Source organism: Anser cygnoides, chromosome 7 (assembly GCF_040182565.1).
Source record: "Anser cygnoides isolate HZ-2024a breed goose chromosome 7, Taihu_goose_T2T_genome, whole genome shotgun sequence".
In the NCBI taxonomy this organism is placed as follows: domain Eukaryota; kingdom Metazoa; phylum Chordata; class Aves; order Anseriformes; family Anatidae; genus Anser; species Anser cygnoides.
The window spans coordinates 33,755,841-33,771,137 of record NC_089879.1 but is presented as its reverse complement, the minus strand read 5'-3'; the positions used below and the strand labels follow the sequence as shown (position 1 = coordinate 33,771,137).

General features: G+C 44.2%; 1 protein-coding gene across 1 annotated transcript in view; it reads right to left on the bottom strand.

The window, feature by feature from the left end:
* ZCCHC24 (zinc finger CCHC-type containing 24) overlaps positions 1 to 7,588 on the bottom strand; it is a 109,011-nt gene extending 101,423 nt beyond the window's left edge. The window contains exon 1 of the mRNA XM_048074799.2: positions 7,076 to 7,588. Coding sequence (XP_047930756.1) covers positions 7,076 to 7,315 — 240 coding nt within the window. The 5' untranslated portion in view covers positions 7,316 to 7,588. The remainder of the gene's footprint in view (positions 1 to 7,075) is intronic.
* Between the last annotated feature and the right edge of the window lie 7,709 nt (positions 7,589 to 15,297).

The window sequence follows — 15,297 nt, the reverse complement described above, 5'->3', positions numbered from 1 at the left end:
CATGCTTTTCATAAATATATTGGTTGATGTCAGATTTGACAGATTGTCTGTGCAGCTGACTGGAGAAGCATCTTCCTTTTCTGAGTAATTGAGTTGATGTCGAAGGAGCAAAAGAGGAAGGGATGAAAAATCATTACCCAACAGTTATATCACAGTTACATCACCCCTTTGTTTGGGTGCCTTGGCATGGAAGATGCTGTAAAGTAACTGAGAACTGCATGTATAAAATAGAATTGTAATAGGAATCTTGCATGCTTTTGCCTCTGACTGTTTGGGTGGGGTTTTTCGTTTATTTCCCTGCATGTGCTGCCTGGCAAACTTTTCAAGACATGGATGTATTTCTGAGACTAAAAGCAAATGCCCATGCTTTTCTTAGTTACAAGTTTGCATGTCCCAAGTGATCTGTGAGAGTTGGCAATAATTTTCAACTAATTGGGAAGAATACTTATAATTGCTCCATTTTCCATTGCTGTTATTTTTTTAATGATTAGATTAAAAAGAAATCAGTGGTAAAAGGAAGGCCCACATCCCTCTTCTGCATGACCTGATGTAAGTTTAGCAATTAATATTTTAGCTCTTGCCAGCTTTTCAAACACAGTTCAGCCTTTGATGTGATGTGATGTGGCTAAATACTTGTGTTGCCATGAAGCAGAAGCCCAACTATAAGTCACATTTGAACAAGGTAACACTAGAGGCAGAGCAGATGCACTGCAGAGCTGCAGTAACATTGGTTTCACGTGTGGGGAGGGTAACGAGGTAAAGAGGCTTCGGCTACTGGGTTAACATCAGCATATCTTCGCTAGCAGCTTGCTTCCATGAGGTTTCTGCTCGGCCTTGCTCAGATAAAGAATCCCAAGGAAAAACAATGCAACTGTACTTAGAATGCTTAAAAGTTTAAAATATATATATATATACATGTATCCTGGCGAGTAGAGAAGTCAAAAGCCATGCCTAAGGGATACAAATGGAAGACTGGAATTTGTATGACTTCCCACTTCTGAAAATAAGAAATACATTTTGTATACGATTCCATTTCATATAACACCTTCATGGATGTAGTTTGTTCTGTTCTGGTTTTGGTTCCACCCCCTGTCCCAAGAAAAAGTTTTCCAAGGTCAGAAGTAGCAAAGCAAGAGGCCATGGCTGCAGAAGTAGCAACAGAGGGAAGGGGAAAAAAAAAAAAAAGAATGCTTCTGGGCTTGAAACTTGTCTTAGCACTCACCTGAATTTTGCATTTTACAGCACACATCAAACTCGAATTGAAAATGCAGTAGTTGCTAGATCTGAGACTTTGAGACCAGAATACAGCTGGGGGTGTGAAATCTGTACTTTCTGTGCTGAAGCAGCGCTTTCAAAACAGCTTTAGAGATGGCTGCACGGGAGGACAGAGGCTGACATGCTGATACCCCAGAAGTCTGCTGACTCACAGAGGTTCAACTCTCTTGAATCCCTTGCAAGGACCAGTGCAAAAAAGAAATCCATGAGACAGTGCGAGTACCAGTGTACGTTGTGGTGCATGTATACAGAAGCAATTAAGCTTTTGAAAGCTTCAATCATATGCATTGCCTGCTGACAGCATAGACTTACAGGGAGCCTCTCATCTTTAAAAATGGTTTATTTATTTTTTAATAACCTAAACCCACTATTGTTAGCAGTAGCGGTCAGGTGTCTTAGAAAGGGATTAAAAAACAATTGTTTTGGATTGATTGCTTTAGTTATCTGACAGCATCGTGCTAATATTTCGTTCACCTTTGTAGGCAGTTTTGTGACAAGAAAAGAGAAAGAAGTACGTGTTGTTTTGGGTTTTCTTTTTTTTTTTCCCCTCCCCTTTTAAATACCATTTGTAAAACCACAGAAAAGCCTTTGCACCTGGGGAGGAGGCAGAAGGGAAAATGCACCTGAACTGCCATGCAAGTTCTTGAAAAGCAGTCTCAAAGGAGTTGACTGTCACTTTACATAGCCACAAGATATCTGTAATGGACTATCATCCTGAGTCAGAGAGCAGACAGGCCTCTAACACAAGAACTGCTGAGCTATTGCCTGTTTAAGTTAAGTTTTAGCACTTAAATAAACAATAATGAGAAAAATCAAGGCAAGGAGATCAATCAAATAATAATCACTGTTATTAATGGATGTTTTAAGAGTAATTTACAGCTGGCAGTCTTAGTGGAATGTTTAATTATTCCGTAACAGTCAATTTTTTTCTCATATATGTGAAATTCCTAGTGCTCTAAATTTATCTAAATGACTTTTGTCATGCTGCTCACATTTTTAGGATGTAGGTAGAATTGATAGATCCTATTTGCAGACTTAGCTTTTTTGTGTGTATGTGTTTTTGAAGTAATACTTGAACTTTCTCCTTTTCTTAAGAAAAACCTAAATGTTTCAGCTTGAGAAACAGTAACATCTAATACTGAAAATGTAAAGGCCGACTCAGGCCAGCAGCCAGACTACCTTGCTGTTGCCTTTGTCCAGGTAAGAAAACCTTACTGCAGACACAGCCCTGTGCAGTGTGTTTGATGCTTTGTGGTCCTACACACTTTCTGGCTGTGCTAAAAGCAAATCTTAAACTTACTGGGAGAATAAGTAAATACAGGAACCAAAACTTTTTTGAAATTATTTTCAACGTGACTTCATCTACTGAAGGCAACCTATACACTGCACTACGTTTAAGGACACTTAAGTAAGAGGAGATAACTGTGGTTGTTGAGCCTGCAATGGAGAAGCAAGGAGTCCTGTCCAAGGAGGCTTTGTGCTGAGCGGATCACAGATATGCTTTGTGCTAGAGTACCTAATGACTGGCCAGAGAACCAGGGGAGTCAGAAGTGTCCCAGAGCATATGGCCGTTTCTGCTAATCCTCATCTCTGCTCTATTTGCCCTAGGACCTCACCGGCTGCGAGCAGCTTCACACAAGGTGTTTTGTCTCTTACAAAGTGTTTTGTCTCTGAAGTCTTTTGTTTGTGGCTGTTGAGATGGCAGTTCATTTAGTGGGCTGATGGCCTGATCTTGTATGGCAATCCCTGTATTACTCTGATACTTACAGGATGGGAGAACTCGTGGTTTGTTTTTTTTGTTTGTTTTTCCTTACCTTTCAAATTAGTTCACCTAGGCTAAAGAACAGGTCTTTCTTTGTAATGTATTGAGCTAGTTTGTTTGCCAAAAATTCTATGAAGGACAGACAGGAAACAAGGTTGTTTGATAGAAAATGCATTTTCTGTAGAAATGCTATATTCCTACCACACGTCTTCCTGTTCTTGCGTTTCATTATTTATTTATTTTTTAACAATAATATACATGAATGTCATTGTCTTATTAACCTTTCATCTTTAGAAAGCTGCTTCACAAGCTGTAGTGATCCCAGTGCTGCAGACCTGCTTCTGTTCCACAGGGGTTTCATCAGGATTTGCTGTAGTATAGGCTCTAACTTCTTTTTCTTTAATTCCCCAAGTTTTCCTTCCTGAGTGAGCGATCTGCACTTTAATGCAGCCAACTGAACTAGCTTGTGTTCTCTCATTCCCAATTAGTTCCTCTCTTGCCTGTAAAAAATGGATCTGCAAGTCCCTGAGTCAAAAACATGAACTGCTTCTCAAAAAATTGGATTGTTTTCTAATCCCATACATGCAGTTATTTGTGCTTAAATAAGACCTGGTTTGGATCTGGAAAGTGGCTGCTGTAGAGGTTTCTGGAAGGAATTTCCCTCTTGGAAAGACATGCAAAGCATTGTACGTGGGTAAAGAATTCGCTAGGACATGGGCTCCTTCTCATGTAAATATTGGCCTGTACTGGAATTAGCACTTTATGTTCAAAGAAACAAGTTTGATTATAATATGGTAACTTGGAGTTACTTGTAGCTTTCTCCTCTTGACCGAAGTCAGCACTGATTTAGTAGGAAGCCTACTGTGAGAGTAGAAAAATGCCATATGACACTATTGCCCCATTATTCTAGGTTTCTCAATTATACCACGCAATGACACAAAGCCACAGTTACCTGGCTGTGTCTCAAATGCCTTAAATCCCATGTAACCAGCCTCACAACAAAACCTCAAATACTTGGCTCTGACGGATGGTGTTATAATGAGGGTGGAGTTCGGTTCAATAGCCAATTTAATACATCTTAATGTTCTAACATGCTTTCGTTTCATATCTAGGACAATAAATGCTGCAGTAAAGTTTTATTTAAAGCAGGTCTGTTTTGCAAAATGAGTCTTGCATATGGAACAAAACATTCATTGTCGCTTTACTGTTTAAACCTTTATTATTGCTTCTTTTTCTGGGTACAATGGGCTTTTATGCACCAAACAGCTGTGTTCATCATGTTTATTTAGAAGGCGTCCATTGTAGTGGAAAAAGTCTGGAGGACAAAAATCTTAGTGAAGTGCAAGACTACTCTGTGGGTGCTGGCTCTTTTTTTTTTTTTTTTTTTCTGTCCAGTTCTTTGGTCAGCATGCAAGTCACATACACAGGCACTGCCATGCAGACTTGCAAACCCAGTATAATAGCAACTTCTCACAAGTGCTGTCTCTTATTCCAAGCAATCTCCTCCAGAAATTTCTCAATTGCAAAGCAACCTACAGGGCGCATAACTATTTTATACCCTGTGATCCTACCATTTCTCAATCTGGTGCTATTTTGGCCTCTCATTAGGTCACTTTCCAAATACTGTATACAGCTACTTGTCAATCATTGTCACAGCCCAGCTCCAGGATGAGCCAACCCAGGACAAAACTGGGAGGAAAAAATGCCAACCAAAGCAAGCACTGTGCAGAAAACAGTCAATGGTTTAACTGTGGAAAGCTATGTGTCTTCCAAAGATAGCATAAGCCCACTTGATGCAAAAGTAGCATACAGCACTACTGCTCCCCAAAACAATTTTACGCAGTCAAAATACTTAGTGTACGCTGAATGGCATCCGCAAATAAACAGATGTTAGAATTTCAAGAATTAAGAGCATGACATTGTAGGGAACTCTTGGGTGGCTCCTGCCAAAAAGCAGTCTAGCTTAGTTTCTGGAAAGAACAGAACATTCAGCATACTGACAGAACTTTGGTGTGTTTTTTTTTTTCTTGTTGTTGTTTTGAGCAACAGTATCTCTAACGCCTTCTAAGCCCCTCAGTGAAAGATGCAGAATAAGCAGACAGCATTAGCCCAGGGAACTAAAGCATTCCCTTGCTTCTTCAGAGCTCACCCAGTGTGCGAGTGTGCTGCTGTGCCCTGAGAGGTGGCAGCGTCCCCTTCCCTCTGCCCAGACCCCCTCCCTAAGTGCGAGGCCGCATTAATGCATGGTTCAGGCGAAGACTGGAAATAGAGAAAAGCGTCTCTGCCAGCAGGGTACTCAATGCAATTGTTGCCACAGGCTGGAAAAGGAATGGGAAGAAACTAACGTGCTCAGTCTTTAAAGAATATTAATATCTGCATAGAATCAAATGACTCCTTATTTCCTGAATGGTGAGCTCTCCTGGCTGTCACTAGTACACCTCAGGAAACAGGAGAAGGTGAAAAGGAGTCGTGTAAGGTGGCACCCGTATGCCTCACAGGGGTGGCAGGCAGCTTGGTGCTGCTCCTGGGCCAGGGAGCCGGAGGTGGGGCTGGCCAGTGCCCCTGGGAGGTGGCCAGGGCTGGGGGAAGGCCTGGCCTACCGGGAAATGGTGTTCCAAAGGAAAGGGTTTGGGGGAAAAATGGAAAGAAATGTGAACTGAGGGGAAAGAGGGAGAGTGTGATGAAAGGATTAGCTCCTACTCGCAAAGGGTGTAGTAGAAACAGAAAAAGAACTTGGAGAAACTTTAGGAAAACTTTCTCAGAGACTGTTTCAGAGGCTTCCTGCATGCATCCTTCATGTACTTTGTGTGGGTGGGTTTCTGTGTTTGTTTTTACTTCTCGTGAGAAAAAGGGAGGAAAATGAGGACCCGCTGTGAGCGGGGTGCATTCCGACATTTGGAAACCCGGAGCCGAGCGGTGTCCCGCTCTGCAAAGAGGCCATGTAGGCCAGCCCCGGACTCTTATTGCTACCTGGAGAGCACAGAGCTCGTCAAAATCCCCGAATGGTAACCAGTGGGTAGGGAGCTGGAGGCTTATGTTATGCTCCCTCTTGGCCTTCTAGCAAAATTGGTGTGTTGTGAAGTCTGCGTATATTTAAACTGGGTATGTTAGGTTACCGAAGTCGAGTGCATCGGACTGACTGGGTTTTGATTTATATGCTCTCAAAAATAGTGTCAGTGTTGAGACTGGATGTGCTTTGCAAAATTCTGAAGGAAGAAATGATTTCTAAGTAAGGAAAGAAGTACGTGTGTACGCAGCTCTGGCTCTCCGCCGCTAACAGCTGTAACACCGTGACTGCTGGGGAATTTGATTTGTTTTCAATTAACAACCCCTTTGCTGACAAAAGAAATAGGCATTTTGGCCGAGAGCGCTTTTTAAACCTATGCTGTAACTGAAACGGCGCGGGGAGGACTCTGAAATGTCACTGTGGAAGTGCCACAGCGGGTTGGGCATGCAGCCCACCCAGCCCCTCGCGACTGGAGGCCCGAGGCAGGAGCCCCTTGGCCGGGAGGAGCGCTGCTGCTGCTGCTCCTCTTCTGGAGACCTCTTGTGGGGCACTCGCCCTAGCAGAGAGAGAGGTGCCACCCTGCAGCAGCGAGGTCCCTCCGATGCAGAAGTGCTTGACCTCAACAACTTCCTGCGACAGGGAGCTCCGCAGTGAATTGTCTTTGTGTACCCTATAGTGTTTTTAGTTTCCTTCCCTTTGGTTTCCTACGGTCTCCTTCGTGCCTGACGAAATGCGCGCAAAACTTTTCACTCAACTTACTACCCCCTCCTTCCAGCCTCACCCCCAGTGTCTATAGATACATTTACAGAAGTGATTTTAATAATAATTTTAGTTGAAGGGGGGGACGTTTTGAGCAGTTAGGACGCCTGTAGCGCTTTTTGTGTCCCCCCCGGCGGCTGTGGCGGCCGGCGTGTAACCATTTACCACAGTGTCAACACGGCCGGGCCGCGCTCCGTTAGCTGCGAGGGGCAGCCCCGGGGGCGGGCGGCGGCATCATGGCGGTTGGGGCTCGGCGGGGGCCGCGCACTCACCTCGCTGCGCTGGAGCTGGAAGAAGCTGTTGAGATAGCTGGAGCTGAGCGAGGAGCCCAGCTCCGGTGGGCTCTTGGTGTAGCCGAGGTCGGGGTGCTGCGAGGAGGAGGGCTCGGGGCGGAAGGCATCGAAGGCGCTGGCCTGGTGCGTGTCTTGCAGCGAGAGATAGACCCAGTTGAGGAGCTGGGCGGGCTGGTAGACGGACGCAGCGCTGGTGTCGATGGCTGACAACAAGCTCATCTTTCCCCCGAGCGCGCCCGGCGGCGGCGGCCGGTTCCGAGGTGCCGCTCCCCCTCCGGGCGCTCCGGCCCCGTCGCCGTCCCCGCCCGGGCCGCCTCCTCCCGCCCGCCCGCCGAGAGGACGGGCCGGGGGCTCGCTGCGCCCCGCGCCGCCCTACGGCCCGCCGAGCCCGCCCAGCCCCAGCGCTCGGCGCCCCACCGGCATCGCTGCGGGCCGCGCAGCGAACTTTCCGCGCTCCGCCTGCCTCCGTCCCTCCCCGCCCGCCCCGCTATCTGTCTTTATTCCCACTCCGGGGCACCGCCGGGGAGGAGCTGCCGGCGCTCCGGCGGCGGGGCCGCGCCCCCACAGGCCTCCCGCCCGCCGCGGGGGTGCGGGGACGGGGGGGGCGCCGGCCGGACCCCTCCTTCCCTCCGGGGCTTCCTCTTCCCTTTCCCCTTCCCGGTGAGGACCGTGCTCGCCCTGGGCTCCGTGCGGGGCTCCCCCGCCGCCCTGCCTCTCCCCTTCCCTCCCCCGGGTCCGTGAGGGAGCGCCCTCCCCGCAGCACCTCTGTCAGGGGCAGCGTTACAGCGGCCGCTCGGCGGAGGCAGGGTTTCCCAAAAAAGGCCGGCGAGCCGTGCCCTGCTCCCTCGGAAAGCCATCGAGGTAGCCCCGGGACGCGCGGGAGTTAAAGCGAGTAGGCCTTTTAAGGAGTCTGGTAGCACAAAAGGGGATGATGGATGGTCCTGCCTTTAGGAAGGAGCCCGCGTGGGTAAGCTGGTAATTACAGTCCGTAAACTCTTCCCCGCCGCCTCGCCTGCGATGGCTGGAGTGTCGTAGGGCAGCTGTGTGGTGCGAACACCACGGCAGAGAAGCCAGGGGGGGGTTAAAACAAAAGGAGGTGACTGAAAGACTTGAGCAAGGCTCCTTGTGCTGTTTCCTGACTTGCAGGAGACCAGCAGAATCTCAAAAAATAATAATAATAATAAAGCCTTCCTTATTTAGATTTTTTTTTTTTTTAATCTAACCTTTCAAACATCAAAGTTGGCATCCAGGTTGCCATAATGAGCCGTATGTCTCTGTTCAGAGGGAAGAAAAATGGCTGTTCTGAAAAGGCAGGGTTGTAAGCCGTAGAAAATACAGGTCAGCATACGCACAGCAGACAGTGCTTTTTAGTTGTCAGCAGCAAACCCAAAAGATGGATGCATTTTACTTCTGAAAGCGGATGGTTAACTGCACAGCTATCTGCTTGTAAGAACTGAGTGAAGGTGTGAGGACTGTAACTTTCCACAACTGCAAAGCAAGGTCGAGTTTGGAAAACTGACAGCAAGTTGAACTCCTTTAATGGTGCTTATACAGAGATAGATGGATATTTACTGGGAAAGTTCTCGCAGTGTGAATGCCATTTGCTCATTTATAAGCTCTCTTGTTTTACAAGCACTTTGGGGCACATCTAAACATGTGCGTATCAGCATGAGAAGGAACAAACTACACCAGTGCAAAGGGCCTCTTCAACTGTCCACAGTACGGATCATAACAACAGAAGAACTAAATCAAACTGCACCCCCAACTCAAAGAGTTGCATAATGTATTATTCAAACAAAAAGTTTGAATGAGGTTTAATCACTTAATAAATTATGGATGAGGATTTTCCAGGATTTGCTGGGAAATGGTAAAAGAAGAAATACAGATCACATTTGAGGAACTTGCCTTTCTGGCAGATGGTGACAGTGAAGTCAGGATATGGTAGAAAATCTAGGAGGGGGAACTGGGCTGAAGCTGCTTGGTTTGCAGTTGTGGACTTCGTTTCTGTGAGCATGCTAATTCCTTCCTTAAAGACAATTTCAATTGTTATCACTTCCCTCTTTTACTTGACAAATTAAAGTATATTTATTTTTTCATTTGACAGCTCCACTGTTTGTCTTTTCAGAAGGATGCTGTGAAGCTCACAGGAGTTCTGAACAAGCAGTAAAGGCAATGTAACAGGGTTTATAAATAGTATATGTGAAAATAGAGTGGCCGAGGTGATACGGTGTTTGGGAAGAAGTGGTTTTGGTATGTTTAGATACTGCTCTACAAACCCAATGTAGTCCTCCTAGGAGCTGGTTGGTTGGATCACTTCAGACACACAACACAGTAAAGACTGCACTGGGGTGAGGGAAGGCAGAGATGCAGTACATGCCCTATAGCTGCTGCATTCAGAGGTGCACCAGCCTCCGTTGGCATTTAGGGTATTGTGCATTCCGCCAGATGCATTTGGACGTCTCAAGTTTTTTTAATTTCCTCTCCGTGGTAGTCCTGGTGGCTTCTATTACCCATGCAGAGGAGTGAGTGAATTGAATGGTTTCTTTATTCAGCGTGTCAAGAAAGACTGCAAATGCGTCCGCTCTGAATAGCTCAACCAAAGCACTTGCACTGAGGGGTTTGGTTGTCATCCTGGTCTGCTGCTCCAGTTTCTTCTGGAAAATAGTTTCTAGGCAGTCTCCCTCTTCTTCTGAGTTTAGTACTTCTTTTAGCTTAGCAAAATGCTGCTACCTCAGTTGCAGATGTCTTGTTCTCCTTGAGATGGTAATTTTTTTTTCCTTCCAAGTCCACTCTTTCTTCATCTCTAGAAGTCATAGGTTAGTGAGGAGGGGATGGGTGCAAATGGTCAGTGTAGCAGATGTATCACAGTAGAGAGAAAAGGAAGTTGTCAAGATCAATGTTGTCAGTTGTTCTCTGAAAGGTGTGTTGTGGAAAAACTATCCAGTGGCTACAAGGTATCTGTGGCACGTGCACAGCTCCTATTGATCACAGGGCTGGAGTATAAACACCATCAACTGTATAGATTATGCATTAGCTGTATGGTGCTGAAACAGTTACTTATTTATCCTCCTGGTCTTACTCGTGAGTATCCCTAATGAAGCCAGAAAACAACTGGAACTGTAACATGAAGCTTTAAATGGCTGCATGGCTTACATGACTCGGATAACAGTCCTGAAAGAGGTCAAAGTCAAACACACAGAGAGGATCCATCATTTTCACCTCAGTCCTATTCCCTAAGCAGCAGGTGACCATGTAATTTATTAATGACCTTGTAACTGCTCACCTTAGCGAGCAGGACCTCTTGCAGCTGCTCTCTTCCCAAGGAATCTTTGCAAGAGCGAGAAACGTAATTTCTGGGCAGGACTCTTTTCATTAATCTAAAGTAGTCATGTTCCTTCTTTCGGTGCTCATACCTTTAGATGATGTCAGCCTTTAAACTGTCCTTCAGAAGTGTGTGTTTATGTTAATTGTTTGTGTGTTTTTTTTTTTTGTTTTTTTTTTTTCCAAATGGTATTCCATATTTTAAAAATAAATGTACTCTAATGGAAGATGTTTTGGATTCTCATTATTTTTAAAGAGTTCTTGGTCGGAATTGCTGTCATCTTGGTTTATCTCTGGATTAGATGGGGCTCCTAAAAGGGAAATAGAAGGAATACCTAAACTGGCAATAAGACTAGAGAGCTTGAATCCATCACTGGATTCTCTGTTTTGTGTAAGCTGGATACGTGTAATGCAATGGGCCTTTCAGCTCTAGCATGGAAGAATATTCCAACTGAATGTTTTTCATATTCTACAGCAGAGATTCTAATCTTATTATGAAATAATCTAGCTATGCTATGGAAATAGCACGTGTACGCTCTTCAGGTTTTGAGAAGGCATTTCAGTTTTACAGCTGTAAAACTGTATAAGTGCATCTGCATGTGGTGTGATGAGTTATGGAAGTTACGGACGCTTGTGCTTGCTGCATAGGTAGACAGTTCTGCTGCCAGAAACAGAACAGTGTAAATCAAAGTTTGTGAAAATGAGTCTAGAAAATGCATGCACTTGTGTATGTTGCACCACATAGTTTTGCAGCTATCCCAAGGCCCGGCTGCAGCCTAGTGTTCAGGTACAAAAGTCAAAATTCCCGTTTTCTTCTGCTGGGCAGAGGCAGCTTATAAGCACCCTTCCTCCTAGGGTACTTGCTTTGACATAGAAGGTTCTGGAAATGAATGAATATGAATTTATAGCTTATTCACATGCAGACTTTTACTAAATACATACCACATGCAATAATGATTTGTTGTGGGTAGCGTGCCAAGCACAGTTCCTATAAGACTGTCTCAAACCACAAAGTGGGTAATTGGTGTAACAGATCTTCTTGGAGTGCATGGGCTTTGCACCTGGCCAGTTTATGGTTTCAAGTCTCAGGGCCTCCCCGCTTGCTCTGTGTTAAGATGTCAGTGCATTGCTGAATAATTGCATGAAAAAACTGTAGGAGATATGAGCAGCTGTATGAGAAATATTGGGTTTGGATTTTTAAATTTTTTTTGTGTTATTTCATGGGCTTCTGAAGTGCTCTGTTTATTTTGCTTTAAAAGGCAGGAGGTTCTCACCTCTAGTACTGACCTAGAAGTTCAGCATCCCTGGCCAGAACTGTGGCTGAGGCATCTTATCCCTTTTATTTAGCCCATCCTCGCCCCTTGCTCTTTGCTCGACCCAGGAGTCCCAGAGTGTGAGGAGCCCAAGGAACGGAGCAGAGCAGAGGAGGACAGCGGAGGTTAGGGAGAGGGACCCGGGCGCAGAAGCAGCCCCTCTGTCCTACCTGAAGGAGCCGCTGCTGGCACTGGCATCATGTAATACTGCAGTTGTCACAGAGACTATCACTGCCTCCTGCTTCAGCATTGTGCTGTCACCGGATTCTTTTGAATGCTTTCTTTACGTACCTAGGATTATCTGTGATTTTTCTTTTTCTGTTATCCTAGCTTTCCATTTGGATAACAGAATGAGGATTTCGTTTGTTGACTGGAGTACATGCTGCTTACTCGCTGTGACTTCTGGGGCTGCGTTGAATCTAGAGCGGGCATTGCTCGTGTTTAGCACTAACCCTGTTCCAGGAAAGTTTGTTTCCTGGTTACTTCCAGTTGACACAGTATTTATATCAGAATCGGAAACTCTCCAAGGAGGTTTCAGGCAGTTCCTTACGTAAGAGGAATGAATTGCAGATGCTTGAAGACAAGAGATTTCTTTTCATGTCCCAATATTTGCTCCTTTGTCTCATGCAAGGTCTCAATTTTTGTCTCAGTCAGCAACCTCATGTGTCTGTGAAATTCTATGTGATTGCCTAGAACTCGTCTTACCTATATCCCCTGGCTTTGAGGTCTCCGATGCCAGCAGGGTCTGCTTACAGCTCTGGACAGGCAGGAGCTGCCGCCTAGCATCATCCCATCAAGGGCCAAAAAGTCATCAGCTTTTATAACAGATAAGTGGCGTGCAGGTTTTGGATAGACTTACTACATCAGCTCTGGTGTGTGATTTTATGAGGACAGTTATGTTACTGCAGGCATAAATATGGACTAAGCTACTCTAGTGTAAAAACAAACAAAAAACTTATATGTACTTTTGTCAATTAGAGATGAGAATAATTGCTTTCCTGTTTTTTTCTTACTATTATGGGTAAGGAAGATCAAGTTTTGCTGTTGGTTGCGTTTGTTTTGCCTAGTAAGGTGAAACTTTTTATGCTCTGTGTGGATCTAAACATCTCAGCAGGTGCAATATAAGGCTTTGCAAAGACGAGACTGGTATCAGGCCGCGTGCACTGACCCAGCCCTCTCCCTTGCAGTTAGAGTACCACCTTCTCATCTTATAGAGGGCTGAACAAGCCTACTAGTGTCTCTATCTAAAACGTAGCTGTTAATTTAAAGGTGTTAACATGCACCACCTGGTCCTGTGAGGCTGGGATTAGTCAAGCATATCATTAACACTAATAACTTGTTGAATGAAAAGTAAAAATGAAAGCTGAGGAAATCTGCTAGGGCGTAATTGCTCCAAAATTAACTTTCCACTGTTTCTGCCTTGTGGAATGTCCAATGTGCCAGGAAATATGAAGAGTGAATGAGCAGATGATGTATTTCTTGTCAAACTAATGAAACAAGTGTGAAGTTCATTTTTCTGCTTTTAATATTGATTGCACCTTGTTTTCTGCCCCTTGTCTCAGACCAGCCCATAGGCCAGGGCTGGCTGCACAGCAGCTGAAGCACCTTCTGCAGCTGATGCAGCTGACCTTCTCCACCTCACTGCTTTTGCCACAGAATCCCTGTCACTGTAAGCCTCTGAGGAAAAAACACTCATTCTCATTTATGCCTTCAGAGATGCTTCTTAAAAGTATGTAAAAAAAAAAATAATGAACTACTTGGGTAAATAAGGACATTGAAAAACCAGGGAATATCTGGTATAATCCTAATACTCATTTTATAGACCACAGAAAAAGATCTTGCTTGTTCTTATGTTGGATAAATATAAAGGATAGAGAGAAAATCCCATTATAAGTCTTTGTTGTTGTTTTGTGATGGCTTCACTCTACACTGCCTCTGAGGGAACACCTTTCAGGAAGGTGGCTTTAGCTCTGCAGCACAAATGACACGGTGATGATTGTAGCAGGTGGTGCATGTTCCCGCCATTGCCAAATTCCAGCTTTGATAATGGTACAGTTATGTATTGCCATAACACCAAAAACGTTTTTCCCATCCATCTGCAATGATTTTAGTAAATGAATGCTACAGAGAAATGGTATTTAACAGATTTATTCAGAAAGAAAAACAGTACTCAAATGAGCCAATTTTTTGGTTAAATTCATTTTGAATTAATGAAATTTCTCTTACAAAATATCTTTATTGACAAAATTTGTACAGAAAAATCTAAAACAAACCTGTTGAGTCTCTGGGTTCTGGAAACCCATCGAGGTTTTCTAGACAGGGAAAAATGTTTGGTTTAGTTGCATTGAGAAAAAAAAAAAAAGGAATTTGTTTAATGCCACTTCTAGTAAATATGAAATTACTGAACCTTCTATCTGTATTTATAGTTTGCTTTTATGTACTCACTGATGGGTTTTGAATGAAGGACAGGGTAGTGAGTGAAAGTTAAATGGTTTTTGAGCTGTTAAATGGTCTGTGTTCATCTTTCCCTTCTTGGGTTCAGAGAAAAGGAGAGTAAGTTAATATCATGTTTAAAAACAATGCTAGAAATGAGTGGTTATCTACTGTTTTGAGAACTAGGAAATTGTCAAGCATAGATTGCTTTCAACGAAAGAGATGCACATGTGTTTTCCCTAGTTGGAAAGTAGGGGTGCAGGCTGTTGTTCCTTGCTAGTGAGGGTCAGAGGCATCTGCAGAAAAACTTTGTGTTCTGGTTAATTGCTGGTGCAATGTCCTCCATGCTATTCGTTTTGCTTCCAGTGTGAACATGTGCATTTTGGCTATATTTATATCAAAACATAGCAAAGTGCAGATGACAAACATCCACGCTGAGGCACAGAACAGGAAGGGGTCACGCTTTTCAGCCAGATTCTTTCTAGGTCACCAGTGACTTGAATGAAGATGTCAGTATCCCACATCTGTTTTCGTATCTTTCCAGATGTCTTGAGGTGAGATAAGAGGATTCATGCAGCTAAGAAAAAAACTTATCTGTATTGTGTTCTTTGTGTGCCAGCTAAAAAAGTATCAGGCCTCCCCTGGCAAACTTCATGCTATGAAGAAGTTTCACTTGGCTTGAACTTACCTATATTTAGTAAAGAATATAACAATATACTAGAAATAATATCCTTTGTTTAACTTTTTTTAAAACCTTTTCCCTTGGTGATCTGAAAATATGACTGTGCTGCAAATGTTGCCAAAATTATGATTCCCCTAAAAATCTTTGGAGAAGAACTGACAGTGACAACTAATATCCCCTGTAAAAAGTTGTGGTTTGGCTTTGATTTGTGGTTGACTGTGGCTGGAGTGGCAGCTGGAGGTGCAATTTGCAGAAGTACTTCCAGAATTGCCATTCATTTTCAGTTGCAGTCGGACAGTTTGAACTGGGTTCAGGCTTGGCTTGATTCTCTATTTTAACACACCTGGATCTTGTACTTTTTTTGCACTTCAAAGGTTCTCTTGTTCTCTCCACCATCATAGTTATGTGATGGTAATTCTTTCAGAAAGGATGGCTCTAGAAGGCCAATAAAT